At 39.8% G+C, this 12,227-nt stretch overlaps 1 protein-coding gene across 1 annotated transcript in view; it reads right to left on the bottom strand.

Annotated features, from left to right (window-relative positions):
• Positions 1-12,227, bottom strand: part of slc17a8 (solute carrier family 17 member 8) — a 34,754-nt gene that overhangs the window by 22,288 nt on the left and 239 nt on the right. The window contains exons 2-3 of the mRNA XM_035790280.2: positions 3,092-3,344; positions 980-1,098 (exon numbers count right to left, since the gene is read on the bottom strand). Of these exons, the coding sequence (XP_035646173.1) occupies positions 980-1,098; positions 3,092-3,344 (372 nt within the window). The remainder of the gene's footprint in view (positions 1-979; positions 1,099-3,091; positions 3,345-12,227) is intronic.

Raw genomic sequence — 12,227 nt, forward strand, 5'->3', positions numbered from 1 at the left:
ACCAATTGCGACATACAGCAACCAAGTCAACAACAACTCATCACATACTGTCATGATTTGTACTGCTGTAGACTTAAATGTTATAAACAGTCACAGTTGAACAAATGTGAGCACCAAAGACTACCGCCATTAACTCAACACCAATCATCAATGTTCCTGAATTAGTCAGTCCCTCCCAGGTCTCCCCTATCCTCGACTCTAGCCGTTCTAGGAGAATACGGTGTGATCTCTGGCACTACAAGACTAGTTCTCCCCTAACCTGCCCTTCTGGCAGGTGCCAGCTTAAAATGACCAATCCAACATCACACAATATGACAGATCTAATATATCTGCCTTTGAAGGACAGACAGAGATCCCATACGATTATGCTTCATTACCATTGGTCCCATCTTTCCTCACTCCACCCCTCCCTTTTCCAAAACCGGGTGTAAGTGACACTTGTAATATTCCAGTGGCTGGCGTCTCAGGGAGAAATCAGAGGCAGGATCTTTCATTATTAACTCTGTCAATGGCGTGTCCTCTTTTCCTGTGAAACTTTTATTACAGGACTGCTATCGGCCCCATCAGATCTGCACGCTCACCACACACACGCACACCAGACGGCTTTACCCCTGGCTGCTTTAACCCTTACCTAACACACACACACACACACGTGCACACACACCAGTTTAACCCTTACCACCCACACAAACACTACATGCCTTTTTCACTTAGGCTCCTAAAACGTTTCTCTTATAGCTCTGACTCCACACACTGACTAACAATTCCAAATATCCTATCTTTCTGTTCTAAACCTCACCACACACATTGACTGACTGCCTATTTCAGACACCCAATCTGTCTGTTCCTGCCCTCAGCATAAGTATCCATTCCAAACCCACCCGAGTCACCTATTTAACCCTCTGTAGTCCACCCACAAACCAGTTCCCTTTAATTTCAGTCTCAAGGAAGGAGATCATTAGCAGTGGGAAGGCCTAACCTGTTGGCGGCCAGCTTGTTGGAGATGAAGCCTCCAGGGATCTGTGTGACGATGTAACCCCAGAAGAAGGAGCCATGGATCAGTCCCACAGTCTCTGGGTCCCAGTTGAATTGAGCTGGCTGGGGAACAGAGTAATATAATATAGGGTATTTAACTGGTTACGAGTTCTTTCACATAAAAAAAAGTGTGTCTGTGTGTGTTGGTGCGTGAGTGTGTGTGCGCGCATGCGTGTGAGTGTGTGTGTGTCGGGTGCTATTGTGTTGTTAGAGATTGAAAATAGAGCCATAGGACTGTTTGGGTGATTCTGCTGTCCTTCAGAACAACGCTTGAACTTTTCCATCCAAATATCAGCTGTTGAATTACAATGCTACTATAATAAAACATAAAACAACATTCAAGGCTTTGTTCATCTCCTATCATGTTCCCCTGTTTCAGGAATGGATGATTAATGGAGTTAATGAGAGGATTAAACTCAAAGATTTTGATATGCAATCTAATTTGGTATTCTGACCTACATTGACGACTGGCTAACCGGTGATGCTAGATTAATCATTGATTATTGACTATTGTCTTCTAAGAAGCCTACTGCACATGCCCATTCACTACTATGGAGTGATATAAAAAAGGTATGTTTGCAAAATTCATTCACTGGCACTGATATCATTCTGTGGCGAAGCCACACTAAGCTCGTCTCTCCACTGGTCTCCAAATTCACACCAATTGATCGAACGCATTGTTTTTGTATTGAAAATGTTTTCTCAAGTTAAACAACATATTTCTTAAATCTATATTCAATATAATCTTACAATAATCGCTATCGTTACATTACTTCATTCCATTACTGTTTTTTTGCAACATTGTAGACAGCTACCCACTGAGCACAGATGTCAATTCAACGTCTATTCCACATTGGTTCAACGTAATTTCATTGAAATGACGTGGAAACAACTTTGATTCAACTAGTGTGTTTCCTATCTGTTTCATTATGAGGCTGCAGATAGCCAAGCAGTTAGAGCATTGGGCCAGAAACCTAAAGGTCGCTGGTTTGAATACCCGAGCCAACGAGGTGCAAAAGTTGTTGTTGCTCCAGGGGTGCTGTACTACTATGGATGACCCTATGAAACAAAACATTTCATTGTTTCTATCTGGTGTATGTGACAATAAAAAAGATATGCAGTACTGTATATTGTTGCATTTATTTACTGTTTGATACTCGGAGCTGCGGTTTTTCACTGCATTCATGAGGAAGAAGTTGTTTTATTTCGCTCAAGAAACTGTGCCTTTCTTTTGAGTCTGTATTTCCCCAAAATGTTTGATGCTCGCCTACCAATCTGTCTTGTGTCCAGACCTTTCAGTGACAAAATATTTAAGTATGTTTCAATATTCTTTACAAGACAGCCATGTATGATTGGAATATCGGAGTTTGGTGAAATGCCAATTACATTTAAAGGCAGTGGTGTCATATGTTGCTGCATTCAAGCCTTAAGGTTATTTTCTTCTGAATATGGAAGTTTGAACTTCGTAAATAGGCCTTGGAACCACAGCTCCACCTATGAACCTATGCTGCTTCATTGCCCTTACAACTGCTATCCTACAAGGTTCCTATGATACACACCCCATAATGCACAAATAATGCACTATGGATTATTTTTAAAATCATTTTTGGTACATTTACCCCTTTTACTCCCCAATTTGTAGTTACAGTCTTGTCCCATCACTGCAACTCTCCTACGGACTCAGGAGAGATGAAGGTCAAGAGCCATGTGTTCTCCAAAACACAACCCTGCCAAGCCACACTGCTTCTTGACACTGCTTGCTTAACCAGCCACACCAATGTGTCGGAGGAAACACCATCCAACTGGCGACCGGGGTCAGCTTGCAGATGACCGGTCCACCACAAGGAGTCACTAGAGTGCGATGGGACAAGGTAATCCCGGCCGGCCAAACCCTCCCATAACCCGGACGACGCTGGGCCAATTGTGCACCGCCTCTTGGGTCTCCCGATCATGACACAGCCTGGGATCAAACCCGGGTCTGTAGTTACGCCACTAGGGAGGCCCCTATGGATCATTTATTTATTTTATGTCAGTGATTTCCGTCTTTCTCTCTCACCTGGAGTACAGGTGTCCCATTGATGTAGACTGTGTTGTTGTTGACCATCTCCACAATGGCCACCCCCAGGTTGCAACGGATGCCAAAGGAGATGCAGAAGCCCAGTCCGCTGAGAATGGCGATGATGTAGCGCTTGGGCAGGCCGCAGCAACCGCAGTCAAACAAAGGGGCATTGTGGCGAGGAGCCACCGGTTGCCCGTCGTCCGTGAGCTCCATCTGGTCATCCTCGTCCACATTGGTCCCATCAATTTTTCTGTAACACAAAACATGGGAGTTGAGAAAACAATCAACGTTCCTACAAAGTTCCACAGGATGACATTGGTAAGTGTTTAATGGATAACATTGTCATACTACACTACACAGGCCTACTACAATCAAGTATGGTGTAAACAAAAAGTATTTGTATACCTGATACCCTTGAATGACACTTTACATTAAATTTACTATGATATTTAAAACAGTCTTTAAAAGACAGGAAGGAGTGGAGACTGCCCACTACCCATGAGAGTTACGAGGTGAAATCAGCATGCCATTCTGAAAAGGTCCCTGTGCATCTGATATTTGGTTCCCCATCACCCTCCTCCCCACTTCTGTACACCTGTTCCACTACCCAGCGTCTCTCTCTGCCCTCATCCCGCAGCGAGCAGGAATTGCTTTCATCTGGCCGCTTCAGATCTCCACCTGAGTACCTCTATCTGGGAAGAAATTAATATGGGGGTCTTGTTTTTTCATGCATTTGGTCTCCCTAGCACATACAGCCATTGTTATTGAATGGTATGTCCTAAGTGTATATATATATATATGTTTTCAATCCCCTTCATATGGACAGCTGTCGTGATACACAGGCAAATACGGTCAGTGTTTGAAGCGTCATCCCATCCATCACAAACAAACTGAATGTGAACAGTATCAGCCTCTTTGTGTTACATTGGTGTGGAGTTCATTTGCACAGCACAAACCCAATGGATGACAGTGTAATAGATATTCTCAACACACCTCCAGGCAGTTTACAGACAGAGTGTTTGATGGAGAAGTGGGCAAAAAGGAGAGTCTTGCAAACTCGTATCCAATCTTTTAAGACACCGTGAAAAAAATCCCTTGTTTGCTACAATTGTTATGTTAAGGGCCAGGAAACTGCCCTATAGAGAAGCTGTTGAGGCTTTATTTACTACCTTTGACCCAACCCATTGAAATGTGTGAGTGAAGCATCTTATCAACTGTCTTCAGCCATAGTGTCCATTGACAGACTGAGTCAGCCATTTTAGAATTTGCACCATAATCAGGTTCCCGAAGTAGCGCATGAGAGTATAGAGCGCTAATTTTATTTGCTGCAGAACCAGTAAAGTGCACTTAAAAACATTAAAAGTGTTAAAGCTAGGCTTGTAAAGGAAGGGTATATTACCTGAAACTTTTGAAGTTTACCGGTAAACTACCAGAAGCTTTTTAACTTTCAAGGAATATATAGAATTTGATCAGATGACATCTAGTGGCTTTTTTGGGGTACTTCAATTTATAAGACGTGTCTGTAATTATCTCTGGCAATCTGTGTGGCCTTCTGATTTTAAAATAAATAAAAAATAAACCTGTATTTAATGTTTAATATGAGGATTTCAACACATTCTATTGTTTTATTTATTTTACTATGTCAAAATGTCTTTGTTCTAAGTGTTTTGGGGCCAAACTGGTGGCAGTTGTGAAATAAGACAAGAGTTGGAAGAGTTGCAGAGTTAACTGAAAATAATGCCATTGTTGATAAGATGCTTTTTCATTAATTAGGCTATTTTCTATTGAACCATATGGTCTATATACTAGAAACTCATAGACAATATGGACAGTTGGACACAGATACAAAAAATGAATACTATATATTAATATTTTCTTTTTCAATGATAAATTACCAGAATTGACATAGATTGCCATAGATTACCATAGATTGTTAATGATCATTCTTCCATTAACTTTGGTAAATTACCAGTAGCTTTGCAACCCTAGTCAAAGCATTAGCGGTAGCAAAACATAGAACAACCACAAATGCAATATACAGTGCATTCTGAAAGTATTCAGACCCCGTGACTTTTTCCACATTTTGTTATGTTACAGCCTTATTCTAAAATTAATTCAATTGTTTTCTCCCCCTCATCAATCTACACACAATACCCCATAATGACAAAGCAATAACAGGTTTAGACATTTTTGCAAATTGATAAAAAAATACAAAAATGAAATATACATTTACATAAGTATTCAGACCCTTTACTCAGTACTGTGGTTCAATTCCGGGCACTGGCTGGGCCACTCAAGAACATTCAGAGATTTGTCCCAAAGCCACTCCTGCGTTGTCTTGGCCGTGTGCTTATGGTCGTTGTCCTGTGGGAAGGTGAATGTGGAGCAGGTTTTCATGAAGGATCTCTCTGTACATTTCTCAGTCCATCCTTCCCTCGATCTTGACTAGTCTCCCAGTCCCTGCCACTGAAAAACATCACCACAGCATGATGCTGCCACCACCATGCTTCACCGTAGGAATTGTGCCAGGTTTTCTCCAGATGTGACGCTTGGCATTCAAGCCAAAGAGTTCAATCTTGGTTTCATCAGACAAGAAAATATTGCTTCTCATTGTCTGAGGGTGCCTTTTCGCAAACTCCAAACGGGCTGTCATGTGCCTTTTACTGGGGAGTGGCTTCCGTCTGGCCACTGTACCATAAAGGCTTGATTGTTGGGGGGCTGCAGAGATGGTTGTCCTTCTGGAAGGTTCTCCCATCTCCACAGAGGAACTCTGGAACTCTGTCAGAGTGACCATTGGGTTCTTGGTCACCTCCCTGACCAAGGCCCTTCTCCACCAATTGCTCAGTTTGGCCGTGCGGCAAGCTCTAGGATGAGTCTTGGTGGTTCCAAACTTCTTCCATTTAAGAATGATGGAGACCATTGTGTTCTTGGGGACCTTCAATGCTGTAGACATAATTTGGTACCTTTCCCCAGATCTGTGCCTCGACACAATCCCGTCTTGGAGCTCTACGGACAATTCCTTCAACCTCATGGCTTGCTTTTCACTCTAAAATGCACTGTCAACTGTGGGACAGTGCATATGGAACAGTGCACTGCGGCAGGTAGCCTTGTGGTTAGAGCGTTGGGCCAGTAACCGAAAGGTTGCTAGATCAAGTCCCTGAGCTGACATTCTGTCCTTGAACAAGGCAGTTAACCCACTGCCTGTCATTGTAAATAATAATTTGTTCTTAACTGACTTGCCTAGTTAAATAAAATATATATAGACAGGTGTGTGCCTTTCCAAATCATGTCCACTTACTTGAATTTACCACAGATGGACTCCAATCAAGTTGTAGAAACATCTTAAGGATCATCAATGGAAACTAATTTTCGAGTCTCATAGCAAAGGGTCTGAATACTTATGTAAATAAGGTATTTCTGTTTTTTTTTTATTAGACCTGTGCAAACATTTCTAAAACCCTGGCCTGAAAGTAGTAGCCACTTCAAAGTAGCCACCTTTTCCCTTGATGACAGCTTTGCCCACTCTTGGCATTCTCTCAACCAGCTTCAACTGGAATGCTTTTCCAATATTCTTGAAGGAGTTCCCACATATGCTGATAACTTGTTGGCTGCTTTTCCTACATTGTGCGGCCCAACTCATCCCTTACCATCTCAATTGGGTTGAGGTCGGGTGATTGTGGAAGCCATGTCATCTGATGCAGCACTCCATCGCTCTCCTTCTTGGTCAAATAGCCATTACACAGCCTGAAGGCATGTTGGGTCATTGTCCTGTTGACGGTCCCACTAAGCATAAACCAGATGGGATGGCGTATTGCTGCAAAATGCAGTTGTAACAATGCTGGTTCAGTGTGCCTTGAATTCTAAATAAATCACAAACATTGTCACCAGCAAAGCAGAACCACCATCACACCTTCTCCTCCATGCTTCACAGTGGGAACCAGACATGCAGAGGTCATCCGTTCACCTACTCTGCGCCTCACAAAGACACAGCAGCTGAAACATAAAATCTCACATTTGGACTCATCAGACCAAAGGACAGACTTCCACCAGTCGGATGTCCATTATTCGCATTTCTTGGCTGAAGCAAGTCTCTTCTTCTTATTGCTGATCTTTATTAGTGGTTTCTTTGCAGCAATCGATCATGAAAGCCTGATTCACACAGTCTCCTCTGAACAGTTGATGTTGAGATGTATCTGTTACTTGAACTCTGTGAAGCATTTATTTTGGCTGCAATTGGAGGTGCAGTTAACTCTAATGAACTTATCCTTCCTGTGGAGTTCCTCATGAGAGCCAGTTTCATCATAGCCCTTGATGGTTCTTGCGACTGCACTTGAAGAAGCATTCAAAGTTCTTGAACATTTCCTCTTTGACTGACCTTCATATCTTAAAGTAATGATAGGCCGTTGTTTCTTTTTGCTTATTTGAGCTGTTCTTGCCATAATATGGACTTGGTCTTTTATCAAATAGGGATATCTTCTGTATACCACCCCTACCTTGTCACAACACATCTGATTGTCTCAAACATATTAAGAAGGAAAGAAAGAAATTCCACAAATTAACTTTTAAGAATGCACACCTGTTTATTTGAATGCATTCCAGGTGACTACCTCATGTAGCTGGTTGAGAGAACGCCAAGAGTGTGCAAAGTTGTCATCAAGGCAAAGGGTGGCTAATGTGATGAATCTCAAACATAAAATATATTTAGATTTGTTTAACACTTTTTTGGTTACTTCCTGATTCCATATGTGTTATTTCATAGTTTTGATGTATTCACTATTATTCTACAATGTAGACAATAATACAAATAATGAAAAACCCTTGAATGAGTAGATGTGTTTAATCTTTTGACTGCTACTGTATATATATATATAGTTTTTTTTCTAGTCCCCTGCTGTCAAAGATGCTGGGCTCCATTCCTACTCCCATGCACTCTTTAGAGGTCTATAGTATGAACACTATCCAGTCCTCTATTCATTTACAAGTCTTTCATGTGCAAGAACACCTTTATGAGGAGTTGCTTGAAAGGCCCACATTCGTAAATGAACAAAAGCCTGTTTTCTCCCATTAGCTATTAGCAAGCAGAATCTAACTCATCCCTGCCTCCCACAGCCACCCTTGTCTTTCCCCAACTCACCCCTGTCATCCCCAGCCCCTATCCATCTTCCCCAACTCACCCCTGTCATCCCCAGCCCCTATCCATCTTCCCCAACTCACTCCTGTCATCCCCAGCCCCTATCCATCTTCCCCAACTCACTCCTGTCATCCCCAGCCCCTATCCATCTTCCCCAACTCACCTCTTACAGAACATGACATTATTTATTTTGGAACACTTTACATGTGAACACGTTTTCAAATGTGTAGTTTCATGTTATCACATGTTGCTTTGCATGTTGTCACATGTAAAGATCTTGTGAAATTCATCAATTGTTTCCGTAAGGGACCCCTGCTTTCTCCATCCCCCATCCCTATTTCCCAGCTCACAGATTGTGCGCTCTTTTATCTAAAATAGACTGGACAAATGCTATGAGAATGGTTGATCATTATCAGAAGGAGGAAATGATGCTTGGCTCGCCTCAACACTAATAAAATAGTATTAGTGCCTTTTTAATAAAGTCGTTTCTATCCTCTAAGTAGACCAAATTGATCTCTGATCTACCGAGTGGATAAAAAACATGGAGATAATTATGCCTCAACAGAGAATTGAAAACAATCTCTCTTTCTCAAGAGCTTGTTTTCAATTTCATCATTTTGGTCAAAGCTACAGTGGCAACATCAAAAACGGCCAACTGTAACCTATATTGTACTTTCTGACATTCAACTGACATATCATGTCAACTGATGGTATAATAAACAAAGTTGCTTTCCTTGTCAATCTCCTTGTCTTTAAAAGACAAAGAGTATGGATCCATGTTTAAAATTGATCTGTAAAATCACAAGAACAACATTTAATTGATAATTGTCTTGATAAATCCAAAATGATTTATTGTTTTCCAGTCAGATGAAAGTTAAGTGTGACATCATCCTGTCTGCATGAGGTCCATGATGTCATTATGTCTATCCAGTGGTGGAAAAGGTTCCCAGTTGTCATACTTGAGTAAAAGTAAAGATACCTTAATAGAAAATGACTCAAGTAAAAGTGAAAGTCACTCAGTAAAATATTACTTTGGTAAAGTCTAAAAATATCTGGTTTTAAATATACTTAAGTATCAAAACTAAAAGTAAATGCAATAAATCCCTTAAAATTAAATATATTAGGTAAACCAGACTGCACAATTTCATTTAATTTACAGATGGCCAGAAGCACACTCCAACACTCAGACATCATTTACAAATGAAGCATTTGTGTTTAGTGAGTCTGCCAGTTTAGAGGCAGTAGGGATGACTACGTGTTCTCTTGATAAGTACATTCAACCTTTTTTCGCACTGAAAATTGTCACAAAAGGTTATTCCAAGAACCCCATAGGAGGTGGGGTTCATCGAGGAACCTTCTTAGTTGGTGGGAGGTTCTTTCAGGAACCTAACTGCCCAACTGAAACATTTGGATTTGAAAGGACCGCAGGCACAGGCACTTAACTGAAATATTTAAAGATCTTCTCAATTTAAGGTAAGGTTTGTCCCTTGTATGATCTAAATTGATATTGTTTCATGATGATACATCAATCTTTTCATATTTGTGCAAATCTTTCTAAAAAAGTAAATGAACACAATTCAATGGATATCAATCAAATAGGTAAGAATATGAAGGCTATAAGAATATGTTGAAGGCTGGCTGTATTGGGTGAAGATAACTGAACTGCTTTTGTGTCTGTGTCTGCAGATATACAGACGAGGAGGCATACAAAGGTATGTCAATTGGTAAGTATGTTATGCAGATCACATTTACCATCTTCCTCTCTTACCTCTTCAATGAATATCCCATAAGCCTCTACATTATGGACAAGGTATGTGTATGAAATCCAGTATCAAAACAGTTTTTTAAATTCACGTTCACCACAAAAATTAAGAAATGAATACTGTTGTGCGCATGTTTTGTTAATCATCTGTATAATGGCTATTTTTTGGATTCACAGACTTCGCCCTCCCTAAACCTCTGATGAATATAACAGGAAACATGTTCGATCACCATGCACTGCAAAATCATTATGGCTGTGGATATGGAGAACATCAACACATTAACATCAACATGCCAGAGGATATACCCATTGGACTTGGGGCTCTGCTGGGAGTTTACTTCATATTTTGATTTCTTAATTCTGCATTGCCGTTAATATAAACACTGACAACTAAAATATTGTGTTATTGTTATGCATATTCATATATTTTTTTTAAATAATAATAGGGGGGGGGGTAGTTTAAATAAATGAACCACAAAAATGTCATTCAAAAGGTTATTTGAGTAACCATCAAAAGGGGTTCTTTGAAGAACCCTTTTAAAGGGGTTTTCAAATATGTTATAGTGGTTCCCCCACAGTTTCAATTTGAAGAACCCCTCAAGGATACTCCAGGAATCATTTATTTTTAGAGTGTAATACTTTTACTTACTTTACACCACTGTTTCTATGAAGTTCTGTGACTGTTGAGTTGTCACTCAGGTCATACAGAACAGAGGCTGTGTGTTTTATTGTTCAATGTCATTATCTCACAACCTTTTTTTGTACCAAGGACAGCTGATGTTTAAAGAAGCTATTACAAATGGGCTTAAACAGTGTCAGTTAACAGACTGGTCAGCAACTGCAACATTCTAGAGAGACCCTATTGAGAGAACCATGTCATTCCGTGTGATTTTTGTATTTCAGACAATAAACTCATGGGGAAAATTATTTTGCTTTGGTATAAAACTTTTTTTTTTAACAATTTAGCGCAGTTGTTTGGTAGGAAATACCTGGTCATTTCTGTACTGTGTCAAATGAAGTGTTAAGTTAATTATTGAATGGAATCATTTTCAAGATGCTCACTTTATAGTAAGGATATAATTGATTCATAAGGAAAAATTGAAAAAGTGATTAACTGGATCCATAATATATAACTCAATAAATAATGCAGTCTGTCCCAGAGCAATCTGGAATACCCTCTTGAAAAAACAAACAGGTTTCATCTGAAAATGAGATTTAGCCTAATGATTAATTCGGCTCATGCTTAATTCCTCTTTTCCTCTCTTGGTCTCTCTGGATTCACATTTCTTTAGTTTTATCTGCTAGTATTGATTTTAGCAGTTTGGTAGAATATAATTTTCCCACAGCATGGATCCTTGTAGACTTTAATAAAGCACTTCATTCAGCATTTTTCCAGTGTTTGTAAAGTGTTTCAAATTAAACTGATGTAAATGTATGACATGAAATAGAAAGATACAATTGGAATGAAAACACATTTTCAGTGTTCTGATATTACAATCCTTATATACTGTACATGATAACTGCTTGTTGGATAAATATGTCCAGTTCACCTTCTTTATACAATTTTATATTGTAGATTCTGAAATAATCAATCAACTGTTCACACTGTTTGGCTTGCTCTTGATCTATTTCATACTGCACAGTGAACATTCTGGCTCTCAACATGCAAAATTTCCTTTCACAGGAAATTGCCCTCTTACTTGGTTTATCTATTTTAAGACAACAATCTACCTCATACATGGAAGTTCCATATTCATCATCCTCCCCTTGTGAAATTTGTATCAGATATGAAATATGTATCATAATGTCTTAAAATAAAACCTTTGATTACATCACTGGGATTGCCTGGTAAGAAAAATAATCAAATATTTAGTTATCTCTGGGTACAGTACATGGTGAGCTTCATGTTCTGCCTCTAAGGTTCTTCAACCCTCCTGTCCCCACCACTGGCTTTGTTCATAGATTTAAGAATTTTGACCAAATTATCTACGTTTGGGATTATAGGACCACAATTGTTTAACAGTGTATATACAAATTTTTATATGAAGATCCTAAAATACAACAAGATAACTAAGATACAATACCTACAAGTACTCCAAAATATTATCTTACAACTCACTTATGTGAAATTATCGGATCTATTGCTATAAGTAGATATCAAACCCGCACTGTGCCGTGCTTTCACCCCATTGAGTCACACACATCTCTCAGTCAGAGAGTAGGGATTCACACCTACCTAT

The sequence above is a fragment of the Oncorhynchus keta genome, chromosome 17 (genome assembly GCF_023373465.1).
Source record: "Oncorhynchus keta strain PuntledgeMale-10-30-2019 chromosome 17, Oket_V2, whole genome shotgun sequence".
Classification (NCBI taxonomy): Eukaryota; Metazoa; Chordata; class Actinopteri; order Salmoniformes; family Salmonidae; genus Oncorhynchus; species Oncorhynchus keta.